General features: G+C 39.5%; 1 protein-coding gene across 9 annotated transcripts in view; it reads right to left on the bottom strand.

Annotated features, from left to right (window-relative positions):
* Nucleotides 1–22,218, bottom strand: part of PPFIBP1 (PPFIA binding protein 1) — a 177,747-nt gene that overhangs the window by 50,187 nt on the left and 105,342 nt on the right. For all 9 annotated transcript variants that reach the window (XM_035028006.1, XM_035028005.1, XM_035028003.1 and 6 more), the window contains 2 exons: nucleotides 8,710–8,808; nucleotides 5,258–5,463 (listed from right to left, as the gene is read on the bottom strand). In XM_035028006.1, coding sequence (XP_034883897.1) covers nucleotides 5,258–5,463; nucleotides 8,710–8,773 — 270 coding nt within the window. In that variant the 5' untranslated portion in view covers nucleotides 8,774–8,808. The remainder of the gene's footprint in view (nucleotides 1–5,257; nucleotides 5,464–8,709; nucleotides 8,809–22,218) is intronic.

Genomic DNA, 22,218 nt, shown 5'->3' on the forward strand with positions numbered 1-22,218 from the left:
CAACTGGAAGTTTAAGTCAAAAGTGGCATCAACTTCAGGATTTTAATAGTATATAGCATCCAACTAATAGTGTGTGTGTGGAGGGGGATATGGGACACTAGGGAGGGAAAGGAAGGGCAAGGGATCCAGCTCGATGTAACAGTGATACTGTAATTGAGGAACTCATAGTGTTTGCCAGATTTTCCTGGCATGACAGGGGGAAAATGTCTAAAAAGCTCTATTCCTTACAGAATTATAGAATCCTAAAGTTAGTGAGCAATCACACCTGGGAATATGAATTGCCTGGATTCACATGGCAGATGCTCCATACAATGTTAAAGGCACACTATACCTCACCCATTATCACCTAAATAGAAGCGCTTCTATTTATATTAATTTCCTTTTAATTATCAAGTATAAAGATGTAATAAATGTTAGCATCTTACCTTCTGTGCCTCCCTTTCAAAAAACATTTTATTACACAAAATTTCATTTTATTTATAAAAGTAGAGACCTTAGATACCCATCACACGATATCAACAGTTATTACTTCAAGCTAGGCAGGAACATTTTGCCCGTTATTTTTACTTAAAGCATCATGCTATGTTTTCCTTTAATTTTCTTAGTTCTGTTGGTTTGCATTGGTCTCCAGTTGTCTCCCCTCTCCCCCCAACCTTTGTTTTGCTTTATCCTTCTTTCCTGAGCTCTGTTGTCCTGTCTAAATCCCGAATCAACCAACAAGCAGTGATTTGCGACAATTACACTTACTTATGTTGTAACATAGAACCCAGTTTGAATATAACATTCCCAAATCAGAGTGGTGAGTAGCTAAATTAAAACGGGGAAAAGAAAATTGGTTCAATTTTATAAGGACAACAAATGTTAAGAAATAGTCGGACTGGTGTTGTAACACATACACACGCACCGCGCCCCCAACACACACACTCTCCACCGAAGTCAATACACTTATTTTTTAAATGAGTTTTAAAAACTGCCGTCCAGTTTTTGATTTCATGATTACATTTTTCAAAATTCCATATCAAGAAAGAAAAAGGAAGGCGAAGCCTGCTAAAGCTCTTTTAATTAAATGTTATCTCCAGCTACCCAAAGAACTGTCTCCTACAAGGGCCTCATGCATCCTAATCAGCATTACATCTCCACCACTGGGTGCAGAAATTCGTTGCCTGCCCTCTACTAGACACTGCAGTAGGAGGAAAGATGGAGAAAAACTGGAAAGCCATGAACATCACAGTCACGTTTCACTGGGGTCTAACAGCACAAGAAGGAATCTCATACGCTACCCATATGCTACTGTCCAAAGAACCAATGAACGTGATTCTCAACAGTGCTGGAAATCAAGCCACCAGGCTCCCCTGTCCTCTCACCAAGTGTGATGGAATCAGGGTGGTGAGGTTCTCTCCTGGTACTGTACATAATGATCTCGGGGCAACACCACTACCACTGGGAGCCACTGGAGCATCCCTTCTGGTTGGCTGGTACCCCTACGTATTATCGCACCTCTGCCTCCATCAATCTTGAAACACCCCATTTATTTTTCCCTCTGAAATTTCTGTTACGGCTCTAAAAAATAAATACGAGACCAGGGCAACGGGGACAACCTTTTCAGGAAGCCCTCTATTTATTCCAAAATCTCAACATCTCCGCTCAAAAAGAAAACCAAAGGAAGAAATCAAGCTCATATACACTTCAACACACCCAAAAAGCCCAAGCGTGATGCTCTCCTAGAAAAAATGCCCATTTATTCAATGTCAGCAGAAAGTGCATCGAAGCCCGACGCTCAGGAGAAGCCTGAATATCTTATGTACTTTCCAAGTCGAGATTGCAGACATGGTCAAAATCAGATTATGGCTCTTATTTCTGGGTTTTAATTTTCTCAGTGCTTGTTTCCCAGAAACAGAAAGCACCTTCTTCAATCAATAGCCAACGGGAGCAAAAACACGTGCTCTGGGGTGAGAAGGATCCCAGCAGCAGGCCAACTTCTAGGATGCACTACTCCACAAATGGAACTACATCCCAAAGGCCTGTAAGAGCCGCAGATGCCAAGTGCTTTCATCTGCCAATCTCATTAGAAATATCTTGAGGGAGCGTCCCTGGAAGTATCTGGTTATCTGTTGCCAAGCTCCAGTGGCTAGGCCATGATCCAGCGGATGCATGCGTAGCCCTTATTTGTGCCTCCGTGGCCAGTGCAGAGTTTGATGGCTATCTTTAGTGTTTCCTAAAAGGTTCTCTTAGACACCTTACTTAAGTAGGGGAGATGTGTTTTGGCCCTTCCTCACCTCATTTTCATGCACACCACCATGTTCCCTGAAGCTTCTGCAGGGCGGAGAAGGGTACATGTTGAGACTATGCTATCCTGGTCGCAGGGATACTCCCAAGCCCTCTGAGCTACAGAAGGATGAAGACTAGAAGAGCCCTAGAAGCTAAGGCCCAGCTCTATTCGAGTAGCTTACAATATTCATATGCTTACCCATTATTCCTTCGTTTCCAATATTTCCCGAAAGCCAGCAATGTGACAGGATGCAGATATAGCAAGAGAATCTACTTTGAGAAGGATAACACGAGATCAAGAAAAAAGGCTGTCCCTGTTTTTCTTGCCACTTAGCCTTTCTTGACTCACTTTCATGAAAGAACAGACACATCTCTTTCCATTCAGTCCTCACCAACACCGGTCACCAGGGATTTCATTAAAAGTGCATCTCTCACTTATCACACTGCTCTGGCTTCTCCCAAGAATTCTGCTGACTCGCTCCATTCGTTGTCTTGTATCTGTGGATGCTTTTCATGGGAGTTTACCAGAAGCCTGGTGCCAGAAGGGGGAAAGCAGTCTTCACGTTAGCAAGGACGTCTTAGTGAGACACTGCATAACTCAGATAATTTGTGACCCCGTACAGAATACAATCTTAAGATGTGCCTTGTTTGCCAAGGCTTGAACAAACATTCCCTGGAGGCACACATGAAAAGAGAAGCTGGGCAGAGAGCAGCGGGGGATCTGAGGATGGCGGGCCTGGAATGGGTCACGTGGAGGAGAGTCAGGGGCCTGGAGAAAACGTGCCTCACTTCTGAACTCTTTAAATTATGGGTATTTATTTTTATGAAACTTCTCCTAAAAAATTTTTGAAAAAGATACACTTGCAATTAATATCACTAATTTTTTAAATGTAGGAATAAGACAGAAATGTATTGAGACTTATCAGGTCAGAAGCCAGGGAGGCACACTTCACTTTATCTCATCAGCCACGATGCCTGGTTTGGACTTCTGTCATCGCATTTCCACTCACTTTGTTGAAAACTGTACTTTTGTCATTTCTCCTGATTTTGAGAATGCCTCATATTAAAACCGCCAAATAACTAGACACTTGTGGGATATTTCATGCCCTGATCAAGGTCATGATCCTCAACTTCATCTATTGGGAAAAGCACTGTATGAATGTTCTAGGCAACTCACGGAGTTAGACCTAAAGCAAACGGAAACTGCTTGCTTGGCTCAAACAATTTGACATATTTTTTCTATTTGCCCTCTTAAACTTAGAGCTTGATAAAGCATGTAATTCTCCATCATTAATATTTGTATTAACAGGATAACATTTCACAATCAAAACAAAGAATTCTACCTCAGTACTTGACCAAATACGGCATAGTCAATAGATTTTTTTTTTTTTTTAACCACAGGAGAGGAACTTCTGAGTCTTAAACTTGTCGGTGTTTAGAAGGCTACAGCTATAGCTACTTTATTAAAACAAATTCATTCTTATAGATTTAATATCCCTTCTCCAGTAACAAACGACTAGCGTGACTATTTTCTTTCTTCTCATCCAGCTTCTGATCATATGAAACAACAACACAGGCAACAGAAATCAGTAGGGAAGGAAGAAGTGACATCCAACAGGAAACCAGGGGATCTCCCTGGCCCAGGCGAAGTAATTAGAACTGCAAATGCCCAGTTGCACTAATGAGAAGATCAGTATCAGTCTTAAGTACGTGAACTCCCAAATTGGCTATCATTAAACATAAATGAAATCTTAATTATGCCACTAGTAATAAGTCTTTCCAAAATATTGTGAAAGCTTCTCCATAGTCTGAAAAATGTCTGTACTCTTGTCAAAAAAGTGAATTACGTATGAGTAACGTGTAATTGGAGCCAACACTCTCTTTCCCTCTTTGCAAAGGAATCCCATGATTTTCCCTCCACTCTCTACAATCCACTCTTCAGTGTATTACATTTTTGACTCATCCACCAGGCTCACTGACAAGCACTCATAAATTAGCTCATGGGACTCACAATCCCATGTGGCAGAAGCTATCGTCCCCATTTCACAAATGAGGAAACTTGAGACAAACAGTTTAAAAAATTTCCCCCAAATTATACAAGCTTCTAAGATCAGTGCCAAAATCAAAATTCAGGCCTGCCGTCTCCAGCACCTGCATCGGTAAATGCCAAGATACAATCCAACCATCAATTTTATCACACTATTAATGTTCTCATTTTTGGTGGTGGTAATATACACACAGAAAATTTATCATTTTTACCATTCTTAAGTGTATTGTTCGGTGGCATTACTGTATTACAGAATGAACACTTTTTCTATCTTCTTTGAATATTTTTAGTGGCATTCTTTAGATTTTATTTGTTCTACACGTATTAAAACCATGGTATTTACCACTGTATTCAGGGAAAGGGCAGATCTGCCACACCATCCATCTTTGAGACGGATGCCTAGAAAGGGGCCTCATTGTTCAATGAAGAAGAACGCCATTTAAAGCCCAATTCTACAGCTTCCCTCACGCACTAGAACTGGCATGACCCCCATAGACCGCTAGATGGCACCTTATATCAAATACTGCTGCAGACCTCCACATCGCTGCTTTTGGAAGCGTCTATTCACTGTACTTCATACTTGAATTGTTATTGGGTCCTTTTTATAGGACCTCCCAATAGTACTGAGAAAGCATTTATTACGTGCAAGGTTCTTTCCCTTACAGGACAATTTGTTTTGGGCCACAGCAGGTCATCCAAGCAAAATTTGAAAGCTAGTCAGTCCACCTTTATAGGCAAAACGAGGTGATGTGCTGGAACCCATGAAATGTACATTAACATTATCCTTAAAGGGAATTGGGATGCATTAAGGGATAAAAATCACAGCAAACCTGTTGCCCTGTACTTTTTTTTTCTTGTTCTCATCAGTTACTCTATGTTCTAAATTCTGGAATAAGCAACAAAAGATTCACAGCATGGGATCTGTAACGTGCCGATATCTACCATTTGACTCTGAAGCCATTCGACGACCGTTTCTGCTGTTGAATCTGGGATCTGGCATCTCAAACCTTCCTTTTCATCTGTGTCCATCATCTCTAATAAGCCACGCAGGTCTTCCACAAGGTGCAGAGCTCGAAGGCTTCCCATGAATGGGGAGGTGGGAGACTGGCAATCAAAAATCCCATTGGAATATTCCAGGGCCTTAGAACCTGGGTTTAAAAAAAACAAACAAAAAAACCCACAAAATCACAGAGAGAGCAACAGGATTTATATTAGATAATATACTAAAGCTGAGGGTGGCAAGCAAGTCCAGTCACAGTGAGGGATAATCAAAACAAGCAAAAAGGAAAAGAAAATAATTCAATCATTTCCAAGTCATAGTGATTTGGTGCAAAAAAATAAAACCCACATAATTGATGGTAAATATCAATCGCCAAATACCTAATTGGGAGGCCAACTGTGTAGTACAGTAAGAATATAATGAATGGGCTTTGGTGAAAGATGTGCTGACTTCATGGAAATAAGGGCTAAGAAGGTAGCAGATCAGCTTGGATAGAGCCAAGTACTCCCAAAATATAAATTTAGGTACCATAAAGTTTTGAGAAATTCCTTTAAAAAAAGTTTGCACATTGAGGTGGAAATTGCATAACATAATGTCAAGGGTAACAGGACCAACTCCCAGTTAATTTACCAGAATTTCATCTCTGGAGAAGTTCAATGAATTACATGTATACATTTGTGTATATATGAATGAGTGTGTATGTATTAACATTTTCTCCCATGATTTTATTTGCAGCATAGCATCAAATGCTCTTGCTAATATCAGCTTTAAAAAATAATTTTACAGTCATTTTTTTCCTATTACTTATAAAGGAAAGCATTCTATGACTTAAATCTACATAACTCACCCAGAGCCTGTTCAGAAAGCACTCATATATACCTCTTCATCTCTTTGATTTTTATTTTCTGGTCTGCCAAATATACATACTATTAATATATGTACTAACTTCATATTTAAGTGTCAATAATTATGATATTTAGACTACCACCTCATTAATCTGAGGGTCTTATAATTGGAAGAAAACTGTGAACCGATGTATAAATTCTCTCACCAGTTGGCCATACAGCTTTGATCAATTCCAACCATGGGGAGAGGAATTTTCTTTCAGTTAGTCCATTCCACTGACCTTCCTTAAAACTGGACCAAATGATCTGGACCAAAATCTGCCAAACCATAATAATGGTAACCATTGATATGCTAGGCCCAATGCTAAATGCTTCACATAACCTCTGCATCAATCCCCTCAGAAACCATGTAAGGCTGAGAGGAGAATCCAGAAAAATAGAAATTGAGGAGAGTATGTTAGGGAAAGGGAAGAACAGAAGAGCATTAAAAACAAAGCAGACTATAATGTCCTATTCCAGCAGTTTTAAGCATTAGGATCACCCAATAATACATTAAAAATAGATGTGCCCACAATAACCTTCTACTCTGTTAAGTCTCCATCACAAAACAAAGTGGGGTATAGGGGAGAGATGTGTATATAGAAAAACTCCTCAAATATTTGCAGTCATATCTCCCTCCGACCTTAGGTGGAGAGCTACTGATATTAATTTGAGAACATAAACCCAGGTCCTACCCATTAACCTATTGACCGACTCAGGGTGAGGTGGGACCCAGGAAATCTTGATTTTCTGAATAACTCTAATGTTGGTCCTGAAGCCCTACCAGGGTTAAGGAACAAATACACTCATCTAGTGGAGTATATAAAATGTCAACCCTCAACTACTGTCCAGAAATACCACTTCTCTTGACTAGAGTTTCACTAAGAGTTTAAGGTTATAGCCTCTGATAATAGCTTAGATCTGGCTCTGGTTATATTTTTTGAAACTATGACACAGTAAGTCCAATCTCTTTTCCACCTAATAGTCCTTCAACTGTGTGAAAGTATCTCTCACGCCTTGAGCAAGAATATACTTTTCCAGGTTAAACTTAACCAGCTCCTTCCTTACCAGATGAGGTTGTTAAATTCTTCACCTTCATGTTTGCCTCCTCTTAAGTTTTACCAATAACCTCTTTGAAATTGGTATTCCAAGAACTGAATACAGTACACAAGATGTGGTCTAATCTACAAAGGAGGACAAATTAAAATCTGGTCTTGGGATATACAAGTACAACAAAGGAGGCCAAACTATGACATGCCATGTCCCTCAAGGGAAGAACCTCTGACAAGGAAAACCCCTGTGGTTTCTTCGAACCACTAAAACAGAGTAGGGTCAAATTTATGACCAGAGAAGATAAGCAACAGGGGCCAGAATAGCTAGAATGGAGGAGCAGTAGAGGCTAAGAGCATCTTGACCCTGACCATCAGGTGGATGACAACCCCACCCACTAGCTCCTTCAACCCTCTCTTCATGACCATGGGTTCCTAAATACATAAAGGTACTTCTCCTATGACAAAACACAAAATGTGACATGAGACCTTAGGGAGCCACTACCCCTGGGAGACCACAAGGGCGTGAAAGGGTTCACCTACTGGTCAGTCCCTTTGGTCATGATGAGAAAACAAGGAGGTCATGGTCTACATTGTTTTTGCTCCACTTCCACAACACAGAATCACTCAAGATTCTTAACAAGTGAGGAATACGACCAGATATGTGTTTCAGAAAGGAAATTGCGGTAGTCTAGAAAATGATGGAGTAGACCGGGAAAGCAAGAGTGTCAAGAACATCAAGGGAGAGGGTTGCTAGGATAAAGCAGGGCAGAGGTAAGCACAGACAGGACAGATTTTAGAGGGAATCAAAGGGAATGTTGAATTTAAAGGGAGAAAGAAGTGATAAAACTTGACTAAGCAGGGACTATGAGGGACAAAGGTCTAGAGTGACTTAAATTTCTATTTAGGAAACTGCGTGGATGGAAGGTTATGAAATTAGATGAGATAAAGACTACTAGAGAGGCTTCTGAGGAAAGAAAATGAGCTCAAAGCTTTACCTGATGACACGGATGTGCATATAGGCTATTTTAAAGGAGATACCTGATTGGCAGTTAGAGACCCAAAGCTTAGCAGAGAATTGAGAAAGTAAATAGAAGTGAGAGTCATTGGTGGGAAAGTAAATGTCGAATTCAAGGGAACAGATCAGAATATCCATGGATACTGGGTAGAGCAGTATCCCTCAGTGTGGCCCACAGACTACCTGCACCGAAATCACGTGAGATGCAGTTTATCCTTGAGTCAGAACTCTAGGATGGAAATGGAATTTGACATTTTAAAATAAAGTTTGAGAATAATACTGGTATAAAATGGAGAAGAGGGACCAAGGTGAAACCACAGGGAATCTAGAGGCAGCCAATAAATGAAAATAAGAAAGTGGAAAGGTAATAAAAGAGTCGGAATGGAAAAGCCAAGAGCGCAGTGTAAACGTCCTGAGTCCGTCCTTCAGAGGACGCAGATTACCTGCTATAATCCCATCCATCTGCTCCAACGCCGCTGCCAACATGTCACTTGCGTCACTCATCATTTTGGTATCCGTCAAGGGCAAATTTCAACCTAGATCTGAAAAAACAATGATGTTACCATTATAGCCTTTAAATGACAAATGCTTCCTGGCAGGTGGGATAGCTCAACGTCAAATTACAACCCCACCTAGACGTCAGATAGGGAGAGAGAATTTCTGCAGTAGCAGAGCTGAATTACCTGAGTCACTTAACACGCTGTGGCCGGCCGTCTACCGTACTGCAAGACCACATGCTCTACCAGGTAATAAAATAAGTAAGTTTCAGCTATTGCACGCAAGGTGTTTAAAGTCCAGTAGAACAGTTTCCATGATGCACTCTACAGAGCTCGAGGCCTCCGTGAAGGGCACCAGGGATGGCTGTGGAAACTTCCTGAGGGCCATCAGGAATGTTCAGTAGGTGAGATTTTTTTTCTTCCTGCACCAGCCCCACCCAATTTCTGCTCTTTCAATTTTGCCTTTGTTTTTGTTTTTTTTCCCTCTGTATAAGGATTTACCATAGGACTTAGCTAAGAAAAGGGTTTACTAGCATATATAGTAAACACACACACAGCCACGGTATTTTGTAATATAACAACAACTACCATGTACAAGGGTCTACGGTGGTCCCTCTACATGTACATAAATTATTCATAATCCCTAATCATGACAACAGCCCAATAAAATGGATACACTTGTCTCTATTAGATAGGTGATATCAAAGATGTTTGTTGGTTTTTGCATAGAAACACAGCACATAAATATACATGGTAAAGGCCAGGTTTTAACCTAGGTCTGTCTGACCTCCACTATAATACATATTAAATTTCTGTTTATCTCATCTTATCTGAAAAATAGGTTTATGCTGAAATTATGACACAATCTACTCATTCTTTTATCTGTTACAAATATATTGGAATTATTCTTGCAAAAAATTTAATTATGAACAAGAAAAACTCAAGGCTATGTGATTTCCAATATAAATTAATACACTTCAAGTTCCAGACTAAGCACCCATGTAAATTCTCCCAAAAGGCCTAAATAAGACCTTAGCTACTTTGCAGATATTGTGGTGTAGCAAATAGCTGGGAAATAAAGGGTATGCTCTTTAAAAGAAAACTTTGCCCACATTTTCCAAGCAGCCAGATCTCACCACTTTACTTTTATAAACATATTTACAGCTCTGATAAACAACTTCTTGTATCAGTTCTCTACTCTGCATTCATTCTGATAAAATGCCATATTAAAGTTGTGAAACATTACTTTGATTTTATAGTTTTTAGAGATTTCGTCTCAGATTTCCCAGAACTTTACTCAGCTTCAGAAGTTGTAAAATATTGTATCATTTTATGTGGAAAACTACAGCACAAAAGTACTCAAGGCAAGTGTTTACAGCCACCCAGAAGTAAGGGAGTTAACAAAGCAACGTTAAGAACTTAGGTAGTTCTCAGATATTTACTTGCACAGTCCAGAGAGGTAGGAAGCAAACTTAATAGTCACACTTCAGGATGAAAACTCAAAACTCAGTGACGACTGAGAATATAAAGGTTTAAGCGGAGACCATGCAGTCCCTGAATTTCATATAATTAAGTGGCCTGCATTCCCTTTCATTTTAAAAGTAGCTCTTCAAAGAGATATAGATACTATGATAAATATAAAAATAACACAAAGAGATACAAGCCAGGCTCAGCTATAACAATGGCTAATGCTCATATTAGAAAAACTCACCACCTCATTAACTTAGAAAAACAAATATTCATCTTTGTTAGCAACTGTATTTGTGTATAGCATGAACACTTTTTTCACCTATGACAGGTAGTTATATACTTCTTCTCGTTCTGTTCAATGAGCCTTTCAAACGTTCTGACATGGAGGTATGAGAACTTAGACTGTGGTTTTCAAAGTTGTTTTTTTAATTTCCAGTCCTTTAACAAATGACAATATTAAATTGCAATAAATGTTAATAAATGCTTATCTCAATCTCTATACTTATCATGTAGCAGCCTGCATGTAATAGAAAGGGGAAGACAGGGGCGCCTGGGTGGCTCAGTTGGTTAAGCGACTGCCTTCGGCTCAGGTCATGATCCTGGAGTCCCGGGATCGAGTCCCGCATCAGGCTCCCTGCTTGGTGGGGAGTCTGCTTCTCCCTCTGACCCTCCCCCCTCTCATGTGCTCTCTCTCTCTCTCTCTCATTCTCTCTCTTTCAAATAAATAAATAAAATCTTTAAAAAAAAAGAAAGGGGAAGACAGTAAAACAGTCAATAAAAATGTATTTAATATTGCAAAGGTGGTAGGTGTTAAAGGGGAAAAATGGAGCAGGAAAAGGGGGTCAAGAGTTTAGAAGGGTTTGCAAATCAAATAGGGTAGTATGAGAGAATGATGGATTCAAAGGCCTAAGATCTGTTTCATAAATTAAACGTAGTCACTAGAGGTGGTCTGGTTCAGTGGTATTCAAAGGATAGAATTCCTACAAATTGATTTAAAAAGAGGAGAGGTGAGGACATGAACAGATGTATAACAGAAAATATCTTTGGCCGATAAACACATAGAGACTTAATGTCATCAACACAAGGAATTTTAGACAACAATGTGATACCATTTTATACCTAGTCAACTGGTTAAAAAAAAAAAAAATTTGACATTAGCCAGTATTACAGAGGATGTTGATTCAAAGAATCTCTTACAGAATGGCGGTGGGAATGTAAAATGGCTTAACCAGTTGGAATAAGTTTGGCATTGTCATCTAAAATTAAACATATTCATTTTTGCTCTAACAATATTTACACCAAGGCACATAATCATGGACACACACAAATGTTCATGGTAGGACTCTCTGCAAGGCCAAAATCGTGGACACAAACCAAATGTCCAACACAGAGAAGATTAATAAACTGGTGTATTTACACAATGTAATTACATACACTTGTCAAGACAAACTAAAGCAATGTGTGGTATGAATAAATCTATGCAGTAGAATAGCAAATAAAAATAACTCTCCAATAAATTCAGGGAGACTTTTTAAAATTAAAACAATACAAATATAAATATATTTTAGAAATACATATAGATTCAACATAACTACACAAACAGAAAAGAGGAAATAGTAACATGAAATTCAGAATGATGGCTACCTCAAGTCAGGGATATGGGGGGATAGACTGAGAGGAAGAGTTACATAGTTAAATAAAGATTACTGTCAGGTTTTTGAGTTAGGTAATGGATTCAGAAGAGTGCTTAGTACATTATTAAAAATGGCAAAATGAGAACTCCACTTCTTTTTTTAAAGATTTTATTTATTTATTTGACAGAGACACAGAGAGAGAGGGAACAGAAGCAGGGGGAGTGGGAGAGGGAGAAGCAGGCTTCCCGCACAGCAGGGAGCCCGATGCGGGGCTCGATCCCAGGACCCTGGGATCCTGATCTGAGCCGAAGGCAGACGCTTAATGACTGAGCCACCCAGGCGCAGTGAGAACTCCACTTCTGATAACGGTGTAGATTTTATAGGACAAACTACCCCACAAATAGCAATACAAAACACTGGATAAAATATAAAAACAGTTTTGAAGAAACTGGAGAGTGAACAAAAGCTGGTAGAAACGGAAGGGAATTCAGCTCTCGAGTAAAGGGAACCATAATGAGTGAGATTCGTGTTTATACATCTTTTACCTGTGGGCACTCCCCAGTCCATGGGATGGAGAGTAGCTAGGATCATGAAGAATATCAAAGTCTTATTGGCTCAAAAGGAAGAAAGGGGTAAATAAACCTCTTACATTATAAACAAAGATGTTTAATACTAATTCATGGTAGACAGTGATAAGTTAAGAATATACAATGTAATCCATTAAGATTACAAAATAAAGAGGTATTAGTAAAAAGCCAATTAGGTTAATGAAATGGAATACTAATAAAATCCTCAATTCAAAAGGAGGCAATAATGGAACAATGAACAGATGGGAGAAACAAAAATCAAATGGCAAGATGGTAGATTTAAATTCAATCATATAAATAATTATATTAAATATAAACAGAATGAACACTATTAAAAGCCAGAGACTGCCAGACTAGCAAAAAAAAAAAAGACCTAACTATATGCTGTTAATAGAGGTATACTTTAAAGAAATATAAAAATAAAAGGATGCAAAATGAAATGCCATATACATAGTAAGCCTAAGAAAGGAGTGGCTATATATATATATATTTTTTTTTTTTTTTTAAAGATTTTATTTATTTATTTGACAGAGAGAGACACAGTGAGAGCAGGATCACAAGCAGGGGAGAGGGAGAGGGAGAGGGAGAAGGAGAGGGAGAAGCAGGCTTCCCACCTAGCAGGGAGCCCGATGCGGGGCTCGATCCCAGGACCCTGGGATCATGACCTGAGCCGAAGGCAGACGCTGAACGACTGAGCCACCCAGGCGCCCCAGGAGTGGCTATATTAATATAAGAAAAATGGCTTTCAATTGAGAAGTATTACTAGAAAGAGATATTTTATAATGATCAATTCATCAGGAAGTCATAACAACTGCAAATGTTTTTGCAACTAATAACAGAACTTCCAAATATATAAGGCAAAACCCAACACAATTAAAGGAGAATTACATTAAGTCATTTATATTTGATGTAATTTTTGATATGGCTAGATTTAAGTGTATGGTCCTGTCCTTTGTTTTGTTTTGTTTTGTCCCACCTGTCATTTTCAAATCTCTTTCAGAATAGCAAAGGTAGGTACAAGGTAGGAAAAAAGTCCAGCAATAGCATAGAAGATTTGAACAACAGCTTCAACCATCCTGACCTAATTTGATTTATATAAGAAAACACCCAAATGCAAAATATACATTCTTTTTAAGTCATGTTATATTCATCAGGATAGTCCATATATGCAAAGCAACAAAGTCTCAATAAATTCCAAATGGACTTCAAAAGACTACACGGAAGAGTAAGAACAGCAAACTGAAGTGGTAAAGTACTAATATTAAAACAGAATTTCCATATTTATTGTTTATTAAAATTCTGACTTGCTCATGCCTTGAGTTATTTTAGAGGCAGCCTAATTTAATGAGCATCTGTGTTGATAAAACTATGTCAACTTTCATGGCTGGGGCAAAGTATTTTTAAAAATAGAAAGCCTAGGGGCACCTGGGTGGCTCAGTTGTTAAGCAGCTGCCTTCGGCTCAGGTCATGATCCCAGGGTCCTGGGATCGAGCCCTACATCGGGCTCCCTGCTTGGTGGGAAGCCTGCTTCTCCCTCTCCCACTCCCCCTGCTTGTGTTCCTGCTCTTGCTATCTCTCTCTCTGTCAAATAAATAAAATAAATCTTTAAAAAAAAAAAAATAGAAAGCCTAAATGGAAAGACTTCAGAAAATCCTATGCTCTATAAAGATTTTCCTACATCCCCAGAAACATTTCTGAGACGAAGATTCCCCTGGACATCCCTCCATACTTAATATTACTGCAAACACAGTGAGTGGAATGTTACTCCACAATAGAAAAGACTGAAGTGCTGACACAGGCAATATTATGCTGACAAACGAAGCCAGACATCAACGATGATGTACTATATGATCCCTTCTATATGAATCGAGAACAGGCAATCTATAGTGATAGAAAGTAGGAAAACAGTTACTTACAGGAAGTGGCAAATGATCCTGGGGGACCTCCTCTTCAATATGCTGATTGAGTAGTTGGCTATACAAGTTTATACGTTTGTCAGAACTCATTCAACTGTACACTTAAGATGCGTGCATTTCACTGTATGTAAATTTCATCTCAAATTTTAAAAATTAGGAATGAAGACTGCTAGTAATTAAAGATGAAACTGTAGTTTTAAAATGAACTAAGTAAGTGGATTAGTAATAAGTAGGAAATGCGTGGACTTATAATGATGTCATAAATCAAGGATAATGAATAACCCAATTATAGACTTGAGGTCCAAAATAAAAGACTCGGTTTTGTTTTTTGGTTTTTTTTTTAAGATTTTATTTATTTGCGAGAGAGAGAATGAGAGACAGAGAGCATGAGAGGGAGGAGGGTCAGAGGAGAAGCAGACTCCCCGCTGAGCAGGGAGCCCAATGCAGGACTTGATCCCGGGAATCCAGGATCATGACCCGAGCCGAAGGCAGTCACTTAACCAACTGAGCCACCCAGGCGTCCCCAAAATAAAAGACTCAGAATATCCAAGTCCCTTTGTTCTAATTCTTTGCTTACCCAGAAACCTGCTGATTATAATTTAGCCTTCTGGGTGCATAAAACCATTTAGAAAATTAAACCTTCAACAACTAGTAATTCTCATACGATAGCAAATTCATTTCTGAATTCTAAATAGCTAATAATATACTTCTTTGAATGACTTGCTGAAGGGAAAAAGTACCAGAAAATACAACCACCACAACAAAGGAGTGGGGTTTGGGTTTAAGGTCATAGCTCAAATTTGAGAAAGCCCTATTTGTTGGATAATGTAAACAGAGATCAGCTCTGTTTGCAGGAGTCCTCAGTCTGGTGGTTTCCTATTCCAGTGGCTCAATAAAAAAAAGTTTAGAGAAGTCTTAGAAAAGTAATCTCCTAGGGAAACAGTCATATATTATATGTTATAGTAAAGGATAAAAAGAAAGACCCAATAGAAGCATGTTTTGGGTATATTTCAAGCTTGGTCAGGACCCATTTAGAGTAGATGTGTACGGGATAGAGTATTAAGGAAAGTTCCAACAATGGGCGTGGTAGCTAAAGAGTTGGCAGAAAACCACACTTTTTTGCTGGGTTGCTGACTGACTGATGTTTTAGGGCAGGCTAGCTGCCCAGTCTCTCTGTGAAGAAAGAAAAAAAAAAAAGACTAAGAAAATTAGTAAGTTTGTTCTAAACTTGGGCAAAAATGACATCTGTCCTAGCTTTCTCAGCTTTCCTTAGCTAAAATGTTTAGGTTTGAAAGAGAACTTCTAATTTAGTGCCGAGACCAATACAACGCACTTAAAAGAAGGAATCCCTCCATTTGAGAGAATGTTTACAAACATTCCACTAGACTGGGTAGAGTGCCATATTATTATGTGGCCATTATGAAAATAATGTATTTTCACATAAATTACCCACAGACTTCTCATCAATTCCTCCCCCCCCCAGATGCTCATTAGGGACATTCATCAATTATACAATGATTCCCAATGTATGCAGCAAAAAAATGGAAAGACGAAAAGAGAGAAGTTAGGACTATCAGTGGTTCTCAAGGTGTGGTTCCTGGACAAGCAGCAGCATCACCTGGAAGCTAGTTAGCATGCAAATCCTTGGGCCACACCCAAAACTTACTGAATGAGAAACTCTAGGGGCAGGGCCCAGCAATCTGGGTTTTTACAAGCTGTCCAGATGATCGTGTTGCACACTCAATCACTGTGCTAGAGCATAAGAGGCCATCTTTCCTTTTAGGACTACAAGCTCCACCCAAGACAAGGTTGGAACTGGTTACCAAGGTAAACAAGGATAGAACTCCTCTCCCCACTCACTGTTTCTTTTGATCCCAAAATAACAGCTCTGAATAAGCAATTCAGGTTTCAACCCGAAAACTCTCTCCCTTTAAACTTCAACTACTAAGTCCTTATGTCCACAACATTTTATGATTCTTACACAATCCTCCTTGCTTTCTGGTTCTCTGCTATGTAGCTGTCATCACATACTTTCTCCTCTCTACTATATTAGTTCAAATCCTTTTCACCTCCAATCTGCTCTAACATACCTAGAAAATTAATTCAGAATCACTTGAAAAGGCAAGGAAGAAGTGGAGGTCAAGGTGCATGGGAAGTGTTGAAAACAGAAGAGACTGGGGCTGTTGGCAGCAGGGGTGATATCTAATGTTAAAACATACATTTTAAAATCTGTCAAACTGTAAAGTAGGTGTAATATTGATGATACAATTGAAAGTTTGAACACTGATGATATTAGGGAATTATTTTAATTTTTAAGTTATAATAGTTATTTTTTAAGAGTTCTTACTTTTTTTTTTTAGAGATTATTAGCAAAATATTCCCTGATAAAATGATACCTCTGGAATTTGCTTTAAGATAATAAAGGGAAGGGAATAAGGGTAAAGATATAGATGAAACAAGATTAGCCATGATTGTTGAAGGTGGGTGATAAGTATGTGGGGTAACATTATACTATTCTTTGTACACTTTTATATATTTGAGATTTTCCATAATCATAATATTTATATTATATATTTCCATAATCAAATATTTATATTTTTTCATCTGTATCTTTAGAAAATAGGATTTTCAAACACCCTTGAACATGATATGTTGTCTTAAATATTTTATTTTTCTATCATGACCTCAAGCACACCGAGGGCTCACCAAATATTTACAAAGCAAATAAGAAAATACTTATTTTAACCACCTGCATAAACAAAAACACATGCTCAGAAACGGCCTCTCACAGAGAATTTGTCAAGCAGAGCATAAAGAGCAAGCATTAATGACTGCACCTTAGTGAAAGTTACTTCTCTTGCTCACTAAAATGAAAAGCTACAAAAGATGATGGGGCCCAGCTGGTAAGCATTCAGATAAATGAAACAGCCAGGGAAAACAGGACAAGATAAAAGGAAATGAGTTTCTCAGCTCAAAGCTATTAATATTTAGGAAGGATAACCTCAAGGGAATTGATAAAATTGTGCACACAATAAGCCAAGATCCTTTACTTCTTGAATAAAAGGACACTGCTGCTATTTGAAAAGTGGATTGTATTAAATATCGGTAAATCTGAAGATCTTCTGAGAAAGTTAAAGAATGTCCCTTTCTCCTTATCTACTGTTATTAGCTATTATGACTGCAAGAAGAAGTTATGAATTTGTCCAAGGTCCTCAAGAAGTATGATTTAAGCCCCAAACCCATGTTGTTCTCAAAAGGTATTTATCAAACAGCTACTCAGCCCTGACTAGGACTGCCAACCTTGACCCTTTTCATGAGCTTTTAACCCAGATTAATTACTACCTCCAAGGCACCCATCCCTGCCTGTCACGCTGCACAATATACCCTTCCCTGAGCACGCAGCACCTGCCCTCTTCCCTCTGTGTGGTCATGAGAGCTGCTCCTCCCTGCTTGGACCACCCTCAGATGCCCTGGGACACTTACTTTTTTTCTTTTTAAATAATTTTATTTAAATTCAATTAATTAACATATAGTATATTCTTAGTTTCAGAGGTAGAACTTAGTGATTCATCAGTTGCATATAACACCCAGTGCTCATTACATCACTTGCCCTCTTTGATGTCCATAACCCAGTTACCTCATCCCCCTACCCGCGACACTTACTTTCAAGACTCAGCTCAGGCATCCTTGCCGCCAAGGCCTTGTTGCCCCTCTCAGAGCACCCTGGGCATGAGTCCATGAGAGCCTTAATTTTGTAGTATTCGTCTCCTTGACTAAGCTGTGAGCTCCGTGAAATGGAGACTACGTCTGACGGCCGCATCCTCAGCAGCTCATGTGGTAGCATGCTCTCAGCATGGCGCTGTGTTTCAGTGGCTCTTCGAATAGGCACACCTCTGACGGAATGATTCTAGCTCCCAGATTCCTATATATATTCTTTATATAGGGAGTATATAAACATAGTCTCCTATATGTTTCAGAGAATAGTGTGACCTTCCTCTTAGGTGCATGTGTCAAAAACCTGTCTCCTCACCCTGACCTTTAAGATAAATTTGGATGAAATGGATTGTTGCTATCACCTACAATCTAACAAAATGAATTTTCACACTCTTCAAAATGCAGGTAAACTAAATCCATTGTGATGATTTTATTTATAAGAGTTTGCAAACTTAGTTCCCAATAGAATATGGAGGAGTATTAGGGGGTCTGAGCAGGTTTTAACTTCTGATTTTTCCATCTACTCTAACCTAACCTCCACCCATCTCTTCTTTCTAGTTCTTAAAAATCTGGGGATTCCTATGTCTCCTAGTTTTCTGGCAGGTCTACCAACCTAGCCTGAGCTGGTAAGAGGTCAGCAGTTCCGGGATCTGTAAGACCCAGATTGTCGCCTACAGAGGGCGGGGTGGGTCACAGCTACTCAGAGCTCTAAGAGGGAGGGAAAGGACAAGTTGTCTACTATACACACCCTCTAAAGGAGGGTTTGCTCAACTGTGGGTCATGACCCCTACAATTAGAAGGTAGTGAAATAAATTTAGCAGATTGCAATCAACGTTTATTTGAACAAAACAGAAAACATCAGAGAGTCTCACAGGAAGAAAAGGTTAAGTACTGTTTTGTGAAACTTTTCAGTTATATATACACACATCTGCATGTAATAAATACTGATTGAAGGCCTACCATGTGCCAGGTATGGGAGACAGAACAGTGAAAACGACAAGGAAAAAAAAAAAGAAAAATACCTCTGCCTTTAGGTAGCTGACATTCCCATGATTTCAGTGTAGTGGGGAGGAGGCAGGCATGCATATGTATTGCATATTGATGTAAAAAAAGTATATCTTTTTTTTTTTTTTTAAGATTTTCTATTTATTTGGGACAGAGAGAGAGAGCACACAAGCTGGGGAGGGATGGAAGGAGAGGGGGAGGGAGAAGCAGACTCTCCACTGAGCAAGGAACCTGACCTGGTGCTTGATCCCAGGACCCTGGGATCATGATCTGAGCCGAAGGCAGATGTTTAATCGACTGAGCCACCCAGGCGTCCCAAGAAAGTGTTCCTTACACTGGGCCAAAACCATTTGAGAAAGACTGCTCTGAAGTAGTGTGATTTAAAATGTGGTCTGTGGGGGCGCCTGGGTGGCTCAGTCGGTTGAGCGTCTGCCTTCAGCTCGGTTGTGGACTCCGGGTCCTGGGATCCAGCCCCGCATGGGGCTTCCTGCTGATGCTTCCTGCTCGGCGGGGAGTCTGCATCTCTCTCTCTCTCTCTCTCACTCTGACCCTTCCCACCGCTCTTTCTCTGTCTCTCTCAAAAAAATAAAGTCTTTAAAAATAAAAAAAATTTAAAAAAAATAAAATGTGGTCTGTGAACTGGTTCACTATTATGGTCAACTGTGAGTTAAGTACAGAAATTATTTAGAAAATTTTGTAGCAACTTGGCCTTGTTATGATATCCAATTATGTGATCATTTTGCTGGCCCGCTCAATTTTTTTAAATTGCATTTTACAGAAAGAATCAATCCATGATGAATTGGAAACAAGGGGGAAAAAACCTGGTCCTTTCCCAGAGGTGGCTGGAGAAGCACCACTCTGGAGGACACAAGGAGCAGGTGTCTTGGGAGTGTGAACATATTACTTTGATTGGAAACTGCAGCCGTGGGTCACGGACAGAGAGGAGACAACACAGGGAGTAAGAGAACCCTAACACCTGGGGAGTACGGGTCAGGTTCTCTCTGCACACATGTCCCATGATGAAAATAATTAAACAGCAAGTGGAAAACCATTAGCGCTGATAAGGACATATGGTTAAATTCAGAAGAAGTGAAACAAGAAACATTTTGGTTATATAAAATTCATATCAATGGCAGTCATATACTTGAACTTATATGCCTAATTACAATGCATCACAGCAGCAAAACACATAATTTCTGATCCACTTTGATTTCATTATAGCAATAAAGGCTTTGCAGTTCATGCTAACTTGTCATAGTTTGTCACTCATACAACATGACCAAAAATGTACTGTATTTAAAAATGGAAGAATCCTGCCAGCATACCAAATTGATTGGGAAGAGTGGTAGAAATTGTGGGCTAGGGAACAGTTTTGTGGAGAAATAAGACTCTATAATAATTTTAACAATGAAACTGTCTAGTGGATAATTTCTGTTGGCTTCTATTTCAATTAGGATTTAGCTACAGTGTCTGCTGCTCGGTAAGTGGAATGTCCACTTGTTCATTAACAGCATTTATGTGTCAGGCCATTATCAGCGGTATAGATGTGTCCTCGGCTGTTGGACAAAAAAAAATCAAAACCAGGGACCTGAAATGACACAGTTGAAAGTACAAAATAGGGGCGCCTGGGTGGCTCAGTCGTTAAGCGTCTGCCTTCGGCTCAGGTCATGATGCCAGGGTCCTGGGATCGAGCCCCGCGTTGGGCTCCCTGCTCATCGGGAAGTCTGCTTCTCCCTCTCCCACTCCCCCTGCTGTGTTCCTGATCTCACTATCTCTCTCTCTGTCAAATAAATAAATAAAATCTTAAAAAAAAAAAAGTACAAAATATATTCTTAACATTGTTATTCATTATTAAAATAGTAAAAAGACATACAGAAATTTTGTACAGTTAATGAATACTGAGCCAAGTATTAATGGGTAATACAATGTTTTGCAAACTACTTCTATTTCAGTTCTGAATGATCAGCACTAAATGCTGCAGTGGGAGATGGCTTAGAGGAGGGGTAAAGAGAATGAGGAAAGCAAGACCAAGAATTATTTCCCAACCCAAGAGCTGGGAAACGGCAGCCCGTAAGCCAACTCTGGCCCCCTGCCTGTTTTTGTCAATAAAGTCGTTCGTTTATGTATCATCTGTGCTGCTTTCTCGTCCAGCAGCAGATCTGAGTAGTTGTAACTCACAAAGCCTGAAGTATTTCCTATCTGGCCCTTTGCAGAAAAAGTGTGCACCAACCCCTGCCCCAACCCATCCCACAGCCTCCTGAAAGTCCACAGAACCCTCTCCTATCTGCTCATTCACCCACTGACTATTTAAGTACCTATTATATATCAGGCACAATTATAAGTAATGAGGATATAGTAGTGAAGAAAAAGAAAAAAGAGTAGAAGAAAAGTTGTTCCTCCAATGGCAAGAAATCATACACAGATAGTTTAAATATATAGTAAATGACATATGGGAAAAACAAAGCAAGGAAGGGGAATTAAGTTAACATTAACTTACTATGTACCAGGCACCGTTTTAAGTGCTCTTCATGTACTAATCCATCGAATCCTCTCCATAACCCTACTGACACAATATTTATCCCCATTTTATAAGTGATAAAACTGAGCCACAGAGGGCGCCTGGGTGGCTCAGTCGTTAAGCGTCTGCCTTCGGCTCAGGTCATGATCCCAGGGTCCTGGGATGGAGCCCCACATCAGGCTCCCTGCTCATCAGGAAGCCTGCTTCTCCCTCTCCCACTCCCCCTGCTTGTGTTCCTGCTCTCACTATGTCTCTCTCTGTCAAATAAATAAATAAAATCCTAAAAAAAAACCTGAGCCACAGAAAGGTCACCCAAGTCATATAGCTTAGAAAAAGGATTTGGAGCCAGACAGCCCGACTCCAGAGCCTATGCTCTTAATTACACACTGTGATGGCTCTTTGTGCAGAAAGGGAATGGCAGGGAGTCACAATTTTAATATGATAATCAGGGAAGACCCCAATGATAAAGTGATACTGGTCAAAGCCTGGTAAGAGGTGAGGAGGAAGGTCACGTGAATGTATAGGAAGAGCTTCCATGGAGGAACAAACAACATATAGAAACGTACAAAGGTCAAGAGTCTGTATTTGAGGGAGGCAAGGGGGGGCGGAAT

The sequence above is a fragment of the Mirounga leonina genome, unplaced genomic scaffold (genome assembly GCF_011800145.1).
Source record: "Mirounga leonina isolate KUSES-001 unplaced genomic scaffold, KU_Mleo_1.0 Mir_201, whole genome shotgun sequence".
Classification (NCBI taxonomy): domain Eukaryota; kingdom Metazoa; phylum Chordata; class Mammalia; order Carnivora; family Phocidae; genus Mirounga; species Mirounga leonina.